Genomic DNA, 18,935 nt, shown 5'->3' with positions numbered 1-18,935 from the left:
CAAACATATTCTTGCAGTTGGATACAGTCAGAAAGGCCAGGCACACAATTACTGCAGTACATAAATTTTCTGAGACAATTAGCAACCTCAAGTTGGTATTAATCAGGAAGAAATAGGACTCTAACAAAGAGCCAAATTATCTCTTGCTGGAGTAGAGTTCTCTGAGGTATGATGTCCACATAAGGATTTTTTGGTAGGGATTCATCTAACCTTTATTTTTCTATTGGTAATGAGATCAGTCAATCAGTCCTCAAACAAAAAGTCCTGATAGCTCTGGAGAACCACCTTGTCAAGCAAACAAGTCCAAAACTGCAAATGCCTTATGCAAAGCACCTCATTCACCTCAGCCCAGAAGCTGGAATTCATGCTTTTAGCATGGAAACCTCTGTCAGTGTCCTTTGGCGATTCCTGAATAACACAGCTAGCAGAAACAAAGCAAATTAACAAAACCACCTTGAGTAGAAGATAGAAGAAGTAGCAGGATGGTAGTTAAAGCCTCAGAAGAATGGAAGGAAAGAGTAGTAAATAGCAGAAGACGCAAGTACTCTGCCCCTGTGATCTACAGACACTAACAAATCTAGTCAGAAGAAAACCTGTTTCTGGCAACATTTGGTTTTGAGGCACTTGCTGTTTTAATGGTGTTCACTTAACTCAGGAAGGTGAGTTTAAATAATTAAATTTTGTTCCAGGAGTTTGAGGATCCATGCCCTCACGTGAAGCATACTAAATATGTGCTTTAAAGGGAGCTAGAAGGACTGATATTTTCTTCATTTTTACCAATTAAACTGAATGGGAAAAGTCTTACAACCTTGGCTACGCAAGTCCTTTCTAGGACCTTCCCCTGACTGGTACGAGAAATTAAAAAAGCCACACAGAAATGCAATTGGCCCAGAATTAGCCCCAATAAGGCAACTAACACTTCAAGACAAATGGACCCAGCCAGCCTCAGCAGACTGGGGACTATAAATGTAATAGAAAAATCAAAGTTAGTCAGTGAAGAGGTCTAAGCTGAACAGGCACACAGGGGAAAGAGCTCATTAATAACAGCAGAAGAAACAACAACAAAGGCGGCAGCAACTGACAGCACTAGAAACGCAGAAATACAAGAACTTGACAAGACAGTTAAAGCACAAATCCCTAAAACAGAAGAAAATGCTGCATAGCTGGTCATCAAAAGGGTTAATATAAAGACTAACCTCTTTCCCCAGCTTTTTCAAAGCTGCAAGGCAAAAAACATCTGCTATAGTGCCTTGTAAAGCAGGAGATAGAGCAATAGATAGCTAAATTGTAGGAAGTAAGATTGGGGGCACTTATTTTAGAGTAAATCAATAAAACAGAGATACTGCTCTGTAATGAAAGTGACGTTTTTGGTGAAAAGCAGCAAACTGCTCATACAAGTGATTATCAGCTGGAGACCAGAAGCGTCCTGTCTGTGTGACAATGTTGGTGCAGGTGCCAGGGTGGTGCTGGATGCAAAAAACAAAGAGCTGGATAATGGAGAGAGAAAGCTCTCACTAAAACATGGGACCTAAATGCATATGGAGGGGGACATTTGGTAAAATATGTTCTCTGTTATGTGGATGAAAATGGGGACTTCATTATAAGAGCAGGGAAATAAAACAGCACATACAGAGAGTACGGATGGATTCCTAGAGCAGGCAGAGATCAGAGCTGAAATAATCCGTGTGGTCCATGACCATCTCCCCCTCAGCTTTCCTGCTGGGGTGTGTTAGCTGATTACAAGGAGAGAGGACTAATCCTTTATTTATAAGGTCCATCAGTTCCTGACGAACAGATACAGAGGGACCTATCCTCCTGCCTATAAAGGCAAAAATTCTGACTGAGAATTAAAATGCACATCACCTGGGTTATGGTCAGTATCCCTAAAAATAAAAAATAATAAAAAAGGTGATATTAACAAATACTTACAGGCAGCAACTTCCTATATTTCATGAATTTTGGGGTTTATGAAGGTTATTGCAGTATTTTACCTGAAAAGGAAGATAAAGGGGACTGTACCTTCTTAAAGGATCCCTAAACTGAAAAACATTATCTCCTAAGTATTAAAAAAAAAAAAAAGAACAAACCACAATAAAATTCCCCCTGACAGATTTGGCAATAGATGTTTGGGAAATTAAATGTGTATTTCCCAGTTTAAAAAGACTGTAAGGTGAGAGGGGGAAGGGGGATGGAAAAGGGTAAAAAAAAGTTTAAAACTGCTAAAGTAAATCTATGATATGTATTTAAGATCTTAATTCTTCTAGCAAATCCTGAAGATGTGACCTAACTTCTCTTGCAAAATGATGAAAAAGAAACAATTCCACCCTAAGGAACATCTCTGAAATATTTCCTTTGGATCTTTTTACTTGTCACAGCCAGAGTCCAAGTTTTAAAGCCAGAGATTTTTTTTTTCCTGGTTGTAAATTAAATCATCCACTTTCATTGATCAATGGATTTTAAACCAGAAAAAAAAAAAGAAAGATGCTTTTTCTTTAGTCTGACTTCCCATTAACCTGAGATTTAATTAGAGCATACCTTTTAGGAAGGCACACAGATCTGATCCATGGTCTTCAAATTGTTAATTACAGCTAGTTTAATTTTTATGACTTTTTTTTTTTTCCCTTTAAGCCCGTGGCCATGTAAGTCTATCCCTCATAGCACTTAAGTAGGTGTCACTGTGTGGTGTGCCAAGTGTATGCAAGATTTTCCTGCCAGCTTTCTGCATTGGTACCTAACTGCAGCTAAGCTCCTGCTTAACCTGCTCGGGAGCTCAAGAGCTGCACTTTTACAGTGATTGGTATGCCATCAGTGAGTAAAATTCATTAGTAAAGATAAATGTATGCTATTTAGCCAACTTTCCATGTAATTGATCCATAGTCTGTCTTGGGTATTTCCAGACACATCCCTTGGTGGATTTAAAATTTAGTAGATCATCTATAATGGTTAATTCATGACAAATTAATGTAGAGGAAATAAAAGCCGTTCATACATAAACTGTTGATAAAAAACTCAAGAGGTATGGAAGTACCATTCAGGAAGCCAAAATTTAGAGCTCCTGCCAGAACTCATTTGATGCTATCTGCTGATCAAGGAGCAGAATCCTTGTGGAGGATGAGTGCAGCCGCACAGCACTTGGGATGCCTGACCCCCTGCTTCAGGGGTCTTCAGTTTTGTAAAACCTTCCTTCTCCAGAGACATACTAGTGTTTTATTTTAATAGCATCATTAAGGCTTTCACTGAATAGTAGAACTTACATAAGCAAGCTACAAAATTTTTCTGCCACATGAAAGTCTGTCCTTGAACAGCTAATTCTGGTTTTATGAAGCAAAATTCTCTTTAAAACACACTGTTCTGATGTACGAAGCACTACTGATGTTAACTAAGAGGGTTAACTGGAGAAATGAAGCCTTCTATGTTCTATGCAGGTCAATATACAAGCTAAAAATAAATTAGAGATGCACATTACAAATAATCCTCGCTGCCTTTTTTTTTTTACCCCTCTATGTGGTTTTTGTTGGTTTTGTTGGGGTTTTTTTGCTTGTTTTTTTTTTTTTTTTAAATGAGTAGAACATGGACATTTTAGGCTATTTTTAGAAAATTACACTGGAGTTTCAAAGGAAACCACCACTTTCCTAGTGCAGATGAACTCTGAGAGGTAATCCACGCTGCCCTGCCTCATTTCCTGGGTTTGCATTTTCCCTCCATTTCAGACTCCGAAATATTCTTAAGGTCCAGGGTCTGATCTCTTCCTGCAGTCGCATTGTATAACACCACTGCAGTTTACACACTGTTCTGATTTTAATTTTGGCCAACAGCTAGAGACACAAAAAGAAGCCAGCTTAACCATATCCTAAATGGCCTGCAGCTAGGTGCCAGGGAGTCATTACAGCACATCTATCTAACCAGGGATAGACAGATTCATTTGCAAATGAGTGACCCAAATTCAGACTGCACGGTTTTAGGGTCTGAAAAAAGTTCGCAGGATAATTTGTTATTGTCATTGTCTGCTACTTTCCAGATGTTCTTCCCTGGAACATACACAAAGGAGAAGATCCCAAATATATCAATAAAGCAGTTTTGAGACATTTTTCTTATAGGAGGCGCAAAGCCTGAAAAATTAAAGATGTTCTCCAAAAGTGACTTTAATTAATTAATGAATTTGGATCAAGGCCAGAGGCAGGGAAAAATACCACTGCAGTCCTTACAGCTTATATCAAGGTAGAATGGGTCTCTAATCACTATTACTTGTAAAGAAGGTTATAAAAGCTTTCCCATGGGAGGAGGAATACCTTTCTGAATGCCTGAACAGTATCCCAGGGAAGCACCAGTTTCCCAGTCTCACACACCATGTTGATAACACATTGTCTCACAGGATTCCATTCCCAGGACTTTATTTAATAGTGCTCGTGGCTGATCATGCTGTCTCTGCTGTCCTTCACCCATTTAATGAACGTGCACGTCATGGACACCCACCCAGGGGGTGCCACCCCAGCTGAGACACTGGTAATCTCTCATATGGGTCACTAACACTCACAATATTTCATCTTTGTGCACAGGATCACATTTCTGTGGATTTCACAGTTAATTTGCAATGTTAGATGGAACAAGCTAATTTAGTCTTATATTAAAAACACAGCCTATGGAACTGGCGAATCCAAGCAAGTAGCCTCTGGAGTTCACTGTAGTCCCGTGGCAAATCAATCTTCTCCTTCAATCACAGGTAACAAATTTCCTGAGTTGCTAAGTTGTAAAACAATTAGCTGACATTAATTTGGACCGTACAGAAATGCAGTAGGTCATTAGTGATTGCTGTGGAGGAAATGGAAACATTTCCAGTTATTTCTTGTACAGCATGCATGCACAAGTGCAAGTTGCCTTTGTTCCTTTTTCTCCTGAGAAGGAACATCTGTTTTGTAGTCCCAGGCTTGAGGTTTACAGTGCACAGCACATAGCTCTTTTCCATACCCCATGGTTTCTCACATTAAAATAGAAATGAGGGACCGCATATAACTATATAAAATCTATGACAAATAGCTACTCAGCAAGTGAAGGTCACTGAGATTGAGAAGGAAAGCCAGACCTCCTTCCACATTACAGTCTTGTGAGTCACAAGTATTGGAACAAAGAAAAGAGTTGAGGCAAACCATTTCTACTATGTGCCTAGCATTTCCAGAATAATTTGTCTAAGCCCCACCAGGTGAATGATATTAGTGTCCATCTGCTTCAGGGAGAGGCTCTTGGGTCATGCCCTCACACAAGGGATAAAATTGCCCTTCATTGAGGAAGCCTCTGGGGCTCACCTCAGCTCTTCCACAGATCAAACTTTCAAAAAAAAAAAAAAAAAAACCACAAACCAACAAGCAAACCCCAACAAAACAAACCTTTGCCTTGAAAGACTGCTTGAAGCTCCCTTTTCTGCTTAGCAATAAGGGAGTCAAAGTGAAGGCAGCCACTGCTTTCTGCCTTCACAAAAGCAAAACACTCAGCTGCTGACCTTGTTCCTCTGGCTCAGGCCAGCTCTTTCAGTCTTTTCCTGTAGAATAACAGGGCACTATTATGCTCAGTGCAAATACATTCAGTGGCTCTTTAAGTTGATGGTATTACTGCAACTCAAAATAGTGTTGTTTGAAATATTGCCACGAATCCAGTATGACATGCATATTTTCTTTAGGAACACAGCATGTGAAGGAGAAAGGCATTTTCACTGGACTTATTTAACCATAAATAAATAGAAAAAAAAAGTGTCATCAATCCATTTCCTTCTGGGACACCACTTCTGTGGGGATGAACATGCATATTTTCTTTAGGAACACAGCATGTGAAGGAGAAAGGCATTTTCACTGGACTTATTTAACCATAAATAAATAGAAAAAAAAAGTGTCATCAATCCATTTCCTTCTGGGACACCACTTCTGCAGGGATGAACAGCCCCATACATTAGAAATCATTTCTGTCAGACTTAAGCAGTGAGCAAACTTTTGCTGATGGGAAGTGTGGCCTCTAAAAAGATTTGTTGTCTAAAACCACAAACCTTCTCATATCAAAATGGGTTCACGTTTCATTGAACAAAACCTGCAAGTCAATAACTTAAATATTAAATTTCAAATCACTGTTCTGACATCCGGTTACTGCAACCCTGGAAGGGGTTACCTGAGAAGATTCATTTGCTTTGGCAATCACACTCCTTCAGATGAGGAACTGAGGCTCAGATATTACAGAGCCAGGAAGGACCTGAAAGCACTAAGATGGCAACTTGCTCCTGTAGCATCAAAGATCTTCCTTGTAACAAGCACTGAACAAAGGCTGAAGGGGAAACCAGCTCCTGTCTAGTGGAGTTTACAGGCAGAAGAGCAAAAGCCCTTTCATGTTTTCAGGAATTAAAAAAAATCTAGTGGAGTTTACAGGCAGAAGAGCAAAAGGAAAGATGAGAGCAACTTTTATCCCTCAAGCCCTTTCATGTCCTTCATTGGATGTTTTCAGGAATTAAAAAAAAAAAATAAAAATAACCAATGTAGATGATTAGAAGTGATCCAACCCATGCATACCCCAAACAGCTATCCATCCCACTTTCTGCATTTGCTGTGTAGCAGGAAAGAGTAAAAGACTGTATCAGAGCTTGAGTATCAATGTGAATAACTGATATTAAAGGTTTGTTGAAATGGAACGGTTTTACTGACCCACTTTTAGATTTCAGGGAAGTATCTCTCATGTAAAGAACTAATTTGAGTTTATGATGACTTGCTTATGATGAGCCTAAGCACGCCTGCCAGCTCACCTCATCACGGACAAATTTAGAGAAAATAATGCCCAGTAGAATGCTATTATTCCCCAAGTATATTTAGCCTCTTTTCTTTATAAAGCACATGGACAGGTGTCTGTATTTGTCCTAAACAGAGCCAGGGATTCAGCTGCAGGTTTAAACCTTCTCTAGAGCAGCCTAAACACTGAATAGTCTGTTGACTATAGAGAAAGCCCCGAGCCATGAATGAGGCCCGGAGCCCAATATGAGGTGGAGCCTGGTTCAGTGCCAGTTCCAGCTTCTCTGAGTAAAATCTGAACTGCTCAGCTGTGTACCCACCCCTGCCGAAAGCAAAAAAGAATCCATCATTTAACTGCAATAGTAATAGCCAACATTTCGCAGGAGAATCTCAGTTTCTTAAATAGTCACCTTTGGGAATCACTGTTTAATAACAGTGAGCAATCCCTGCACACAAAAGATACGGAGAGCCCATTAAAAACCAAACAGCACCAGAACTAAAAACCTCAGCTTTTAGCCATTTCTCTTCTGTGCTAGCATTAGCTCACAAAAGTCAGTAGGAGCACTAATGTAAGCATTTAGAAGTGACCTAAAACATAAACATGCAATTTAGCCTGAAGATAGAGATGGTGTATTGTATGAAAGCACATCACTGGACCACAAAATATCAGTTGTGATGCTACACAGAGGGCAGGGCGAGAAGAGGAAAGTATCTGTGAATCTTTTTCTACCTACCTGAACATTGTATTATTAGCTCCCCCCTTTGAATCTAACCTTTATTCCTTTAACACACTGAGAAGAGTAAATTATACCTCTTCTCCTCCTTTGAAACTAAGTGAAAATGCAGTGTGATGGGGAAGTGACAAAAATGCTTTTAGTTGAGTTCAGCTGACAAGAAGATGTATTTTTTTCCCCCCAGTCTCTCCTAGCAAAGCCATTGAAATTCAGGTCACAGGATTGTTTTAGATCATATTGTGCCTGTTAGTTTGGGTGTTTAAAACAGATTCCTCACAATCTTGATGCACCAGATGAATGTCAGCAGCACTAACAGCAAAGATTTAGTAGAGGAAAAGTAAGCTTAAGCTATGGTTGACTTCACTAGGCTCTGAGGGTGTTAACACCTCACATATGATTCTGAACATTAGTACTAATTACAGCAGTGACTCCAGTTATTTAATGGATTATCACAACATAACGAGGCATTCTTCCTATGATTTAATATATAAGCACCTTACTTCATCGCTGCATTAACTACATTATAAATGCTTCTTATTGTATAGCTATTACCAGTGCCATTAAACTCAATAAACCATCCTGTCATGACCATAGTTTTACAGGAAGATAGTAGTAGAGGTAATATCAAGTTTCCCTCTTACTTTTAGCAAGGACAACATAATGGTAAGATATTGCCTAACAGTTCTGTATGACTCCTTAGAAACTACTATAAGCATTAAACAGACACAGGTTCAGAAAACTAGTCAACTTATTCAGAATAATCCTTCCATAAAAGTAAAACTAGAAGAGATGAATAGTTGTGCTTGGCTGTAAACTAATACACTTCAAGTTAGAAACCAGGCTCTATTTAACAGAAGATAGGAATACACTTAAGAACACAAAAGCTGGTGCTTCTCCATTTATCAAGAGTTAGGAAAAAACCTACGAAGCTGAGAAAGTTCACTAGGTGGCCAGCCCCAATTTCCCCTGCTGCAGAAATCCTGCACAAACTAAGAGCCATCAGGAAACCAGGTGAATCCTTTCACCCCCCTCTATATCCATAACAAGAAGCTGTTCTACAATTTCACTGCATTAAACCGTGAAGTGTTTAAACTTCACGAATTCCCAGCTGAAACAGACTCACAACGAATTTATTTCCATTTACCTTGGGAAGTCCCAAATAGAATAGAGGCTGTTTCCATCTCCTCATGGAGAATGTAAATCCACCTACTAGTAACGAGTTCCTGTAGCACCTCCTCTTGCACCATAAGCCATGTCTCCTCCCTGAGCTTCCCAGCACTTACTTACAGGTGTTGCTGCAGGAAGCTGGGTTTATCTTTGATTGTGCTTGTTCTCCATTAGCCTGAACTGAAAACTCAGATCAGCTGTGCTCCCCTCTCTGGGGGTGAGTAGCACAGGTGTTTTCTTTCAGTTTTAAAACAGAGGGGGCTCCAGGTGGTGCCAAAAATAAATTGGTCAAAAATTAAAACGAAACTATTTCCCATCAGAACAATTCACAGGAACAGAATAGTTGCATTGATATTTTGGGGGAGGTTTCTCGGACCAGAATAGAATTTATGGTCAAATTAGGAAGGAACAAAGCACCTGCTTGAGAATAACCCTGTTACTATGGGCATTTGCTTGACACAAGTAGGTTGGAAGCCTCAAAAGAGCAAGCATGGGAATCATCCTCTCCATGTGCTGGCAGAGGGCTTTATACACTGAGCTGTATGGAGAGATCAATCACTGAGGCTTTTTCAATTAAAATATTCCTAAAATTCTGAGTTTTATTAAAATGTGGAATTGAAACTATTTAAAATTTTTATTTTAGTCACATGCTTGTGAAATAGAATTCCTGTTTTCCCAACAACCCTTGGAAACGTGACTTCTAGCCTCTGTTTTGTGAACTGATTTGTTTGAAGAGGCCAGTTCCAGGCTTTTTCACATCCACTGATGCAGAGGATGTTTCAAATTGCTTTATCTTTGCCAGACAATGCTGCAGATATGAATTCCAGCACGTTCACTCCGTAGACAGGTTTACACCTCTTAGATTAGAGTGACATTGTGGCATTGCCGTAATGTTCTTTTCCCCTTCCTTTTTCACAGTGTTATATTGGTTTCAATAAGAACTTGCATCTGATTCTTTTATTGTGACTTCAATCCTTTGGACTGGAAATGAAGATGAAATGCAGTTTTGTATACACAAATGCTCTGTTGTGCTGATAAGAATGATGTGCAGAGAATACAGACTAATACAACAGGATTGTATATTCAGCCTGTTTGCTAAAGGAGATGGTTATTCAACAGTCTGTTGAGTAATAATAAAGCATTTGTAAATATCGCTCTCAATAAAGTGGGGACTCCTTTTCCCTAATGACCCTTATACAAGGATTTGAATACAAAGCTCAAGGAGAATTTTGACAATAATATGACTCCTGGGAGGCTTCAGCAAGTCACCTACTCCGTGTGTCCAGCAAGGGGCAACGGGCAAGGCTGTTGGGACTCAATAAAATATTCTTCGGTTTAGATCTCTTCCAGGAATTATGTAATGGGCATGTACCTTAATTAGCATCTCTTTATCTTCTGCCTGCTGTCAGAGAGTGATGCTAACTAGAACAGTGGCAAAATTGGTCTTAGCTGTGGTTTTCATACCAATGGTCCCTGTGATGGCAGACCAGGGTTGTCTTTATTTCCCAGGTTGTTTCCATTCTGCTGGAGTGACCAGATGTTAGAAAGCTGGAGGAAAGAGGCTTCTAATGGCAGTAGCATCACAGTGCTGGAAATGCCCAGCAAGGGGAATCAAACAATATTATTTTACAAAGCTTTTGGATTTCACAGAAACATAGTTTCATTATGCAATGGTCTGAAGAAGAGCAGCTTTATTAGATATGCTCTGTCTCTTCTTGATGTGACCACATCAGGATTCATGCTGTCTAAAATGGATGATAAACTGATAGCTGTGCCAGGCTGAGGATGTTTGATGACAGGCTAGACTAAGTTTGTAGTGTCTTAGAAGAGTCTTAAAAGTGAAACATTAGACAGCTGTGAGTGTAGCTGTGCTGGCAGCCAGCCTTCTGACGGCATCCTGACAGAAGTGAGATTTTTTCTGAATTGTTGTTTCCAAAGCACATGTGAAAGTGCCCTCACCAGTCACAAACAGCATCCCGCAGATCAGATGTGGGTTTGCTCAGCCTATAGCATCAAAAATGTGAAGAGCAGGAATCTGTTTCTGCTCCAGCTGTGAGTCAGAGTAAGAATTCCCTTAAATTTGAGAGCGAAAGTGCATTTGGACACTTCTCTTTACTCATTGCCCTTTCTCACTGCAATACTAAAAATTGTAAAAGTCACTTTTAAAGAGTGTCCTGTGGCTTAAGAGTGAGAGGTTTTATGTATCAATGGCAACCTGAGCCCTCCTGCTGGAGCTTGTTTTCATTCAGCTGGGCAGTTCTGTAATGAGAGCTAGTCCCTTAAGAGTTGTATTCTGTAGTGTGGGTAATTGTTGTTTATAATATATAAGTGCATTAATTAGGCTTGGAAGCTTGTAGATATTGATGCTTCTGTTAACCCCAAAGACTAAGTGTCTGTGTAAAGGATTAAGCTGGGACAGGTTATTATACATATGTATTTAATTCTTAATATTCCAAGCTAAACAGTTTCAGTGGTTTCCCCTCATTAATTTATGTTTAGCCCTGGTATGGCTACTGCTACTCAGAAGTCTCAGTTTCTCCATTTGTTATTCATATGAAGATGAACCATTCCAGATTTTTCCATTCCTGTGATTTCCAACATACAGCTCTAAACACACTGTTTCCTCGCAGGGGCTTGCTTGGAGCAGGGGCTGATGAGGGAGAGACAGTTTTCCTGCTGACAGAGCAGATCTGGAATGGGTTTCATGGGGCTCGGGCAGATCTTTCCATTCCTATTATTTTTTTATTATTATTCTTTTCTAGTCTAATCACATTTCTTACTGTGGGACTCCTAGTCTTATTTGAGATACAGAGCTTGACAGATAAAGAGACCTGTTGCAGTTTAGCTGGTTGAGTATTTAAAAATTTCAACCCTGCAGACTTACACTGTACATTTTCTTGGATGAAAGTTGGATAAAATATTTTGGGTAAAGGAGAAAGACTGTTCCATTTTAATGGTATCAGTAACAACTTTTGGAACTGTTGCTGTTTATCAATAATGCAGTCACATTAGGGCTTGGGTGTTTTTTTTTGTTGTTGTTCCAACGTGGTTTACTGATGAAACTAACTTGGTAACTTTTATTCTTCTCAAAAGAATGATAACACACAGATGTACAAACCCACATTCATGTGTTGTTTTATTGGTGCGTTACAACATTACATTTCCTTCACATTGAGAAAGCATGAGATTAAAATACATTGATCCACAAAAATGCCTTCCTAGCTACGCTGACTTTGCACTGGTAATTACAGCCCCCACAGATGCATCCACAAGTTTCACGTCATTAAGTCTTTCATAATTTTAATAACATTTTAATCAAAGCTTTTACATTGTCTATTTTATGACTTTCAATTTAATTATTCCCATTAAAAGACGTTATTCTTTACTGCTTTGCAAAGTTCACCAATTACTCTTGCAATGTAAGTATTTATGCTGCATTACACTTCATATTCCATTCTTTTAACAGCCACTGCTCATTTGAGGACTGTATAAGCTTTCCCCATCCCAAAGAAGACAGCTTGTTTGTATCAAAAGCCATTAAAAGACTGGGAATGTGTACAGCACAGTTAGGAAGCCCCACTCGTTTTTGAGAATAAGCCAGATCTATATAAAATACATGCAAAATGCTCTATGCATCAGTATTAAACTTCTAATTTTAAGATTTTTTTTTTTTTAACATTTGCATATAACCTGGAAGACTAGGGTTCCTGCTGAAAGAAAAAGCTAATGGCTAATCCCTATACAATGTAAAGACATGATACCCTTACTCTAGGGCTTTCATTAATCCTCCCATATGAAGTAATAGAAAATGATATCCCTGTTACAGAATTCTGTAGGATGGTTTAAAAACTTTATAGAAAGATTAAGCCTCCACTAAACTGGGTGGATTTCTAGAATAAGACCTCAGTTACACCAGAGAAGCGTTCTGTCAAATCCAGTGCAAATGCAATGCCAGAATAATTTTGCTTTGCTGACCCTAGTTTTGTGAACTAGTGTATATACACCAGTAAAATCACAGTTGTGTTTGGGTAACTGTCTCTATTCTGGAGCTCAGAATAATGTAAATCCCAGTAAAAAATCCTACCTCTAACTGACGCAGTCAAATTGGTATCAGTTTTACAAGTAGATCAGGCTTAATTTCTGCAGAACTGTCCTGGGTTCATGTCTATTATATTCTGTTTCTTAATTTCATTTCCTATTTATAGTTATTTCCAAATATCATATAAGTTTATATATAGTATGGTTTCATCCTCTTATACACAATTATTACATTTATTTTAAAAGGGATTCTAATTTACTTTCTTTCTATAAAAATTCAAGTGTTGCCAATCAGGAAGTGGCTCTTCTCAAAAAAAATCTACAAAGCTTTGAGAAAAGTAAATGACAAGCCTTACATAAAGACATTGAGCTGTTTGAATCACAAAATGCCTACAAGGCCAATACATATTCCAACAGGAACACAAAGTATAATTATGGCAGCAGTCTCCTCCAGTCTAAAGCACCGTAATAATGGTCGTTGATCAATGCTATCTTGATCACTGTAACCAGCAGCTCCAGCTAAGAAATGTTCAACCACTGAGGTGTGGTCTGGAACATTTGCCTGCATTTTCACAGGGTATCTACGGAAAAAAATTCTGGAATCTGACATTTTGCCATCCAAAGGTACATCATTTCACAGGAATGTGATGTATACTGCATAGTGCATACATAACAAAATGGGATCCTACCAATAATAAATTAACTAAAGTCATACACTTAATAAACTTCTCCATACCAACAGTGTTTTGATTCAGGTGAGTTTCAATTCAGGTACCAAGCCAACCATTGCAAACACCATGCTCAAGAACATGATGAGCTGAAAACGTGGAATGGGTCTAGGGGAAAATTGTCTCCAGCATTCCTCTGGATATGTTACAGTGCTGGAGACCACCACAAGCATTCATGGTTGCGCGCCCAGAGTCACAAAGGAAAATCTTTGCATTTCTTTAGATCACCAATGCTGCAGTGAGTAACTACACAAGAATGAACATGGCACACTGAGATTCACAGAAAATGTTGTGTTTCTTTATCCTCATAGTTTCAGGATTTTTTTTAAAAAATGTTTTAAAGAGTTCAGCTTGTTGAATGTCATGGGTGTTCTTTTCTTTCAGTTTGTTTTGATGGTAATAACTGCAAGAGCTCTCAAAAAATTGCTAATGATGTAATACCAAGTTTCTAATCCATCCTATGAACATGTATGTTATTGCAAGCTGATAATTTTAACAGTGTGGAATTTCTTGAGTGTCAGCATCATCCTGTGGAACTACTAATGCACAAGGTTTGGCTCTTACAAACACTTACCCATTCATACCTTTAGGTTGCTTGATCATTAGTAGCTCGAAATGACCTTGTCAGAACTTGACAATTAATACAAAGTTCTACCAGCATGTGGAGATTTTTATGTTAGAAGACAACAAGATAAACATAAGGATGATGCCCAACTAAACAAATTATATAAAGAAATGGCTGGCCACAACAGATGCTGAACATCTGGTGAAAAGTGCTGTGTGTACTCATCACCCATCAAAATCAATGAGTGCTGAAGACAACCAGAACTTTCTAGAAGACACTCAGTACTTCAGAAAATCTGTTTCCAGATCTACTATATCCTCAACAACATCTTCTTAAAATTACTCTTTTAATCATTCTCCACATAGGATTGTTTTTATTAATGTTCTTTCCCCTTCCCTCAAGTAGTCTATCTGTTTGCAGTAGACTGAAAATGGGTAATTCAGTAAGTCAATATGAACTGAAAATTTTAAAGTATGATGATATTATGGCATTAAAAATAAAATATTTCATTTTTCTTTATAAAAAGGAAAGAAACAAATGGAAAAATCACGTACAGTAAGAAACACCGTGTTAAGAGACCAGTTTGGAGGAAATGTGAGAAGGCTAAAAGTTCATTCTGCACATTTCTTAAAGTCATACAGGACCTTCAGTTATTCCCTCTAGAGGCAGGCCAGTAGCATTATCTGCTGTAGGTCTCTCTTCTTTCTTCACAGAGTTCTGATCTAGCAGGCTGACGTAAGATTTGTGACAAGCTGTATTACCCAAAGGAGGGTAGTGTTGTCTATAGCAAATATAAGCAAAAATGAGGCCAATGACCCCTCCAACGAAAGCATCTAGGTAAGAAAAGCAACAAAACCAGAAGTATGTTAGCATGGAAAGGACAGCCAGTAGTGACAACTGTAAATAAAAGACTTTTGGTTGACCTGGAAGTGTTTAATCTAGAAAATGTAAACCTGAAATTTTTCATGAAGAGTTTGGAGCCGAATACCACAATCACGCAGAACACATAAAATCAGTAGTTTTGGGGGACATCTCCAACATTTTAAATACCCAAAATGTAGATGGTTGGCTATGCTCCAGGAGGTGAAAAGGGGAAACAGAATGGTTTCCATGGGGTATTAAACATTCATGATGTTCCAGCTCAACACTGACCAGCCTTTAAGGTTAGGCAACCCAAATATCTTCTTTCAGTTTGCCATGATTTACAATGACCACCACCAGGTTTTCCATTTATGAACAATACAGATGAACTGTGCTGTTTACAGCATCCAGAGCTCTCCTGCTGACAGGTACACCCCAAACTATTGCACTGACTACAGTCTGCTCCTTGTCTCTGCCTACGTACCCCCAGGGAAGACGGCAGCTAAAATGCCAGATCTACTTTTGACTGGTTTGTGTTCCCAAAGGCATCCTCCAGTGCAGACAGGGAGCAGTTAGGATGTAAGATGGACAATTATCTTCCTTCAGGAGGTGGGCCACTGTAGCTACAACAATTCATTTCAGCAATTCACTTGCAACTCCTGAAAGGCCCCTGAGAAAGACAGCTCTCAAGAATGATTTCGAGCTGGGTGAGTTCCTCCTAAAAGTACCTGAAAGGTCAAAGACTAAGTATGCCTGTTAACTGATTTAATACCTTTTGAGCAACTTTCTTTGATGCTATTTACTATCTCATACTCCTACCAGAAAATAAAAGAAGATGAAACAAAATAAGGCCATTTAATGAGTTATTTGCAGCTCTCACACACGGGCAATTTTAAGTTTTCCATGGGAACCGCATTCTACCTGAAGGGCAAGAGGATTTGTTCTGTCAGGTTCTCCCTGCTCCTTGGTAGTATACTTGCCTGCTCCTGTGTTTCATTTTCAAGCAACCAGAGCAAAACTTCACTGAAAACACACACTGATTTTGAAAGCCCCAGGTTTGAACACAATAATGAAAGACACTGGCTAGAATACATCTTGACACCATCCAGCCCACAGCTGGATCCACCCATGCCAACTATGGCACTGATGTGCATTTGTAAGAAATGATGATGTTAAAAAATACACTGATGTGGATTTGTCTATAAATATGAAGGTGTCCATCGTATATATAAGAATGCAGAATGGTAAAGGGCCCCTGCAGTACTTTCAGACATTGAAACCCTCAGCATCTATCCAGGAGAGCAAGGAAAATCTATAGTACGCTATTGTGTTGTAACTCATGTTATTTAATGAAAAAAAAAATCAAATCAAAGAAATACGAGGCTTACAAAAATAAAGTAGAACAAAGGTATGTCTATGGCTCACCTTGCCAGTGATGTTTGTAATCACACATACGGGACAGGGCAATCATCATGGCGCAGTAGAGCGGGAGAATTGCCGCACAAAGCCGCCAGCTCTTCCCCCGGCCGTTTTCCGTGAAGCAGTGTAACTTCCCAGCTAAGTAGAAGGTGGTAAAGCCAAGGCCTGAAAATGCAACTGATAAAGAAAAACACAGAATTACAGTATTTGTCACTAACCTTGTATGATATTATCCTTTAAGACCTGACAGTAAGATCCTTCTACTGCGGAGAAGTCTTGGACTTTCTCGAGTGGTATTAGGAGTTAACATAAGTTGAGAAGACCCATATGCAAAAAATTGGGAGAGTTTCATTATTTGAATGGTGATTCCTATGTAACCATATGAATGATGCTGTCGTAACTTAGTATTTTAAAGGGACACAGCAAATTGCCTAGGTAGAGAGTTTTTCTGCAGTTTTGTTTTTGTTTTAATAAAGCAATCATGACCTTACAAACTTAAAAAAACCCCACGGTATTTTGGGGGCTGAATGGAAAAAGGCAGTCTCCCACAAGATCCGTGATGTACGTATGCTCTCCATGACAGTAGTGTTATCTATGTAGCAATGCAAACAATCAGACAAGTAAACACTGCAAAGCTAATCTATTTCCTTCTCATAGATACTCAGTTTTCACATAATCTGCTATGTCTCCAAACACTGTGGTACCTCTAGACATTCATCTATCCAATAGCAATTGAATGTTTTTTCCTTCAGCAATTTACCTTTTTCCTCTGGGGGAAACATCGGCTATGGAAAGAATCCCTGATTTTATTTGCACATTAAATTAAACATTTAGGCAAATTTTTAACTTGAGTCACAAAAGCTCTTTCATGCTTAACCTTCAGCATGACTTTCCTGATATTAGACCTATTCTAAAAAGTTGCGGTTCAAAGCAGAAAGGGATTCAGTCAGTTTGTACTACAATTGAATTACATTTAAATTATATTTTTAGGTTCTATTAACATGTTTCTATAGAACATGATCAACTGGCAGTGACGATAGAGCTCAGGCACCCAGTTTCTGTACTAAACTTCTTTTCTCTTGCAGCTGTTCACCTTCCAGAAAGATGCTGGATGGATTTTATTTTATTTTTCAGAATATGCATTATAAAAAAAAAAACAAAAACAAAACCACAAACATTTATTTTTTTTTGCTGTAGGAAAATCAATGCTGCGGCTGAACAGGTAGCTCTGTGAAATGCATCTTCTATTTTCTCCACAAATGTCATACTCAACACTTTGCTCCTGTCTGCAGAGATCAGAATAGAATATAAGCATGTAAAGCACAGACAGCAAGACTATAAATATTTATCCAAATATTTTTCTGACAACCTTTATGCTTTTTATCTTTGTGATATCTCAGCACCTCTATAAGCCATAACAGGTCATGGTCATAACACAAAATCCTGTTCTCATTCTGCTGTCAGTGAATTTAATGGTAAAATCACCATCAGTGCTGGGTCAGAGGTGCATCTTTTTTCTAATCTCCTGCTAGGGCCTTTCAAATGCCCTTCTCATGTTCCAAAAGGCTAGATGTGACAAAGTGTTTACTTTGTGTTCTGCTGATAAATCTAAGGGATGGTCAGTTTTAGCTGACACTACAAGGGAGTGGTTTCAGAAGTTTATACTATACAGCTGTTCAAATGCAATTACGGAAGTTTTGCATTTCATCTTCAAACACACAAATCCTTACATGTGGCAGAGCAGGATGGGCTGCTGATTAGTCATCAAACCAGTATAGCAAATATAATGTTTCCTAGAAACTTTTTCAACCAGTGCTGATTCTGTACTTGTCAGAAGACAGCGGGAGGCAAACTAAAATATAACAATCTGGGATAAACAAAAGATTTCTTGCAGACTGGGTTACCTCCTTGTGTACAGATCTTTGAGAGTCATATAAACTTACTTTGCCGTGCCAGCAAACTTGAGCTCACAAGTTGTGAGTTATAATATTGATAACTATTATCTACAAAGAATCTTTAATAATGCATATACACTCTCCAGATAATATTAATGGTACCTAGAAAGTCGCTCAGTTGTGAGTAAACTTTAGTTTGTGGAAAATTAAGTCAATTTCCATTCATTTTTATACCTGTTCTACCTATTTTGTTTTTTCATAATGTAGACCTACTGGTTATGTAGACCTGCCAGTCAAAGCCGTCTAATTGATTTTGTTTGCAACATGGCTATAAACCATCCAGAGACCATACTGCAAGTTCTGTCATACAACCCCAGCCATTAGAGCAAGCACATTGTCTCTGCTCATCAAAGTGAATTCCTTACTCTTATTCTCAGAATGAGACTTTTGAATACCAGTCACCCAGGGAGCAGACCAACTTGGAAGTCACCACTTTAAGTCGGTCCAGTTCACAAAGCCTACTGGGGTTTTTCTCTGCAGATAACACTGCTTATTTTGTTTGCTGAATAAGGACTACTCAAAAGTTGGCAGCCCAAAGGGACCAGCTGATCTTTTTGACCTCCTATATATCACACCATTAAGTATGATCCAGTTATCCCCACAATGTTAGTCTGGATAAAGTATAATTTTCAGAGAAATAATCTGAAGACAGAGAAAGAGAACTATCTCAGATGCAAAAGGACTTGTAATATCAGCCACTTGGTGAAGTT

General features: G+C 38.7%; 1 protein-coding gene across 2 annotated transcripts in view; it reads right to left on the bottom strand.

Annotated features, from left to right (window-relative positions):
- Positions 1-11,770: 11,770 nt before the first annotated feature.
- PLPP4 (phospholipid phosphatase 4) overlaps positions 11,771-18,935 on the bottom strand; it is a 49,953-nt gene continuing 42,788 nt past the window's right edge. For both annotated transcript variants that reach the window (XM_014945194.1, XM_014945193.1), the window contains exons 6-7: positions 16,277-16,447; positions 11,771-14,823 (exon numbers count right to left, since the gene is read on the bottom strand). In XM_014945194.1, coding sequence (XP_014800680.1) covers positions 14,624-14,823; positions 16,277-16,447 — 371 coding nt within the window. In that variant the 3' untranslated portion in view covers positions 11,771-14,623. The remainder of the gene's footprint in view (positions 14,824-16,276; positions 16,448-18,935) is intronic.

This window comes from Calidris pugnax, unplaced genomic scaffold, assembly GCF_001431845.1.
Source record: "Calidris pugnax isolate Ruff unplaced genomic scaffold, ASM143184v1 scaffold89, whole genome shotgun sequence".
Lineage (NCBI taxonomy): Eukaryota > Metazoa > Chordata > Aves > Charadriiformes > Scolopacidae > Calidris > Calidris pugnax.
The sequence above is the reverse complement of the archived record's forward strand: the minus strand, read 5'-3'. Positions and strand labels throughout refer to the sequence as shown.